Below are 2,182 nucleotides of genomic sequence, written 5' to 3'. Positions count from 1 at the left end.
CCTTCCCCCGCAGCGGCGCCGCGGGATGGACATCAAGCAGATGAAGAACTTTGTCTCCCAGGAACTGAAGGGACTGAAGCAAGAGCATCGTCTGCTGAGCTTGCGTAGGAGCCTGAGGGGCGGCCCCCAGCCACTGTGGTGGGGGGCTCTGGGGAGGCTGGGGGGGCTGGAGGGCCCTGCTAGTCCCCAGGAGGGCAGATCTGAGCAGGGGGGCTGCTGGCTGATTGCTGGTGGCAGTGTCCTTGGTGGGGCTGGGGACAAGGGGGACCTGTCACTTCTCCTCTTGGCTCTGCAGATATCGGCGCCTGTGAATCCATCATGAAGAAGAAAACCAAGCAGGACTTCCAGGAGATGATCAAGGCTGAACACTGTGAGTGCTGCACCCTGAGCCACAGCTGTGGCTACTCCATCCCAGTTCTCTGCCCTGACCCCCTGGCCCCATGCCCAAGGCAGCCTCACACCTGGGTGTCCCCTGCATGGCCGCAGTCCTTCCAGTTTGTATTGGGGTGGCTCTGGAATAACAGTCATGGAATTGTTTTGGTTGGAAATGACCTTTAAGATCTAGTCCAACCATTAATCCAGCACTGCCAAGGCCACCACTAACCCATGTCCTCAAGACATGCAGATCCTAAATGGAGTGAAGCCACAACCTTGGAGGGCCAGTATGTGTTGGGGTGGGAGGCCCAGCACCCTTCCCTGGCCTCGGGGAGGGAGGCTGAGCCCATGCTCCAGTTTGTTTCCCTGGTGAGGACACTGGGGTGGGTGAGGTGACTCTGCTCCATCCCCCTGTAGCCCTGCTGGAGGGTTTTGATATCCGTGAGAGCACCAGCTTCATCGAGGAAGGGCGGGTGGGGCGGTGCGGGGGCTGGGGGGCAGTGGGCCCCGGGCCTGTGGGGCTGGGGGCTGCAGCCGCTCACCCCCTGCCCCGCAGGTGTCCCCCATCGAGAGCCTGCGCCTGATGTGCCTCCTCTCCATCACGGAGAACGGTGAGTGTCCGGCTGCACCGGGAGGCACCGGGGCCCCCAGCCAAACCCAGAGCTCACCCGGTGATCCCTGCAGGTCTCATCCCCAAGGATTATCGCTCCCTGAAAACCCAGTACCTGCAGGTGAGGGTCGGGGGCTCATTGCGCTCCCCAGGGACGCTTGGGTGGTCTTTGTGGGGTTGCTCTGAGAAGCCCCCCATGCCAGTGCTGATCCAGGGCTCCTTCCTCAGAGCTACGGGCCTGAGCACTTGCTGACCTTCCACAACCTGAAGCGCATGGGGCTGCTGGTGGAGCAGGCGCCGGGGGAGACCCTGACGGCCGTGGAGAGCAAAGTCAGCAAGCTGGTGACAGACCGTGCTGCTGGTGAGAGCTGGCCCGGCCCGCAGGGACCCAACCCCCAGGGACCCAGCCCCTCGGGCTGCCTGGAAGGCTGTGACAAATGCCAGCACTGTGGGCAGGGAGTGCATCCCCGGGGATGGTCCCATGGGCAGCAGTGGCTCTGCCAGCTCCAGGGGCTCTGCCTGTCCCTCTGCCTCGCTGGTGCCCACGCTTCATCCAGAGGCCTGAGCTGTTTCTCCTTGTCTTCTTTTCCAGGGAAGATCACTGACGCGTTTAATTCTTTAGCTAGGAAGAGCAACTTCAGAGCCATAAGCAAGAAGCTGGGGTTGGTACGTGCTGGTGGGGCTGCTGGTGACAGAAGAACTGGGGGCAGCAGAGGGGGTCCTGGACACTGTAGGGGCGGTCTTGAGGCAGTGGCGGGATCCCAGGGTGGTGGAAGACTTGTCCTCCTTGCCCACCCCCACCTCTCTGGGGATCAAAGCACCAAGGCAGGTCCTGTACCCCGAGCATTGCCCGTCTCTGCAGATCCCCCGGGTGGACGGAGAGTATGACCTGAAGATGCCCCGGGACATGGCGTACGTCTTCAGTGGGGCCTACATCCCCTTGAGCTGCAAGATCATTGAGCAGGTGAGCCCTGTACACGTGCCCCCCAAGCCCTGGGTCCAGGGGGGCCCCTGGGGCTGGGCTGTTGGCCCCTGACCCTGAACCCCACCTGCAGGTGCTGGAGCGCCGGGGCTGGCAGGGCCTGGAGGAGGTTGTGCGGCTGCTCAACAGCAACGAGTTTTCAGTCTCAGGTAGCCCAGTGCTGGGCCAGGGGCTGGCAGGGGCCTGAGGGGGCCGGGGGGGCAGTGGGGGGGCGG

General features: G+C 63.2%; 1 protein-coding gene across 1 annotated transcript in view; it reads left to right on the top strand.

The window, feature by feature from the left end:
- The window catches only part of VPS33B (vacuolar protein sorting 33 homolog B (yeast)), a 24,500-nt gene that overhangs the window by 15,498 nt on the left and 6,820 nt on the right, over positions 1–2,182 (top strand). The window contains exons 11-19 of the mRNA XM_009994296.1: positions 14–104; positions 296–370; positions 793–848; positions 932–986; positions 1,060–1,106; positions 1,214–1,346; positions 1,578–1,651; positions 1,848–1,949; positions 2,041–2,116. Coding sequence (XP_009992598.1) covers positions 14–104; positions 296–370; positions 793–848; positions 932–986; positions 1,060–1,106; positions 1,214–1,346; positions 1,578–1,651; positions 1,848–1,949; positions 2,041–2,116 — 709 coding nt within the window. The remainder of the gene's footprint in view (positions 1–13; positions 105–295; positions 371–792; positions 849–931; positions 987–1,059; positions 1,107–1,213; positions 1,347–1,577; positions 1,652–1,847; positions 1,950–2,040; positions 2,117–2,182) is intronic.

Source organism: Chaetura pelagica, unplaced genomic scaffold, assembly GCF_000747805.2.
Source record: "Chaetura pelagica isolate M959 unplaced genomic scaffold, ChaPel_1.0 scaffold233, whole genome shotgun sequence".
Lineage (NCBI taxonomy): Eukaryota > Metazoa > Chordata > Aves > Apodiformes > Apodidae > Chaetura > Chaetura pelagica.
This window is presented reverse-complemented; position numbering and strand designations above follow the sequence as displayed.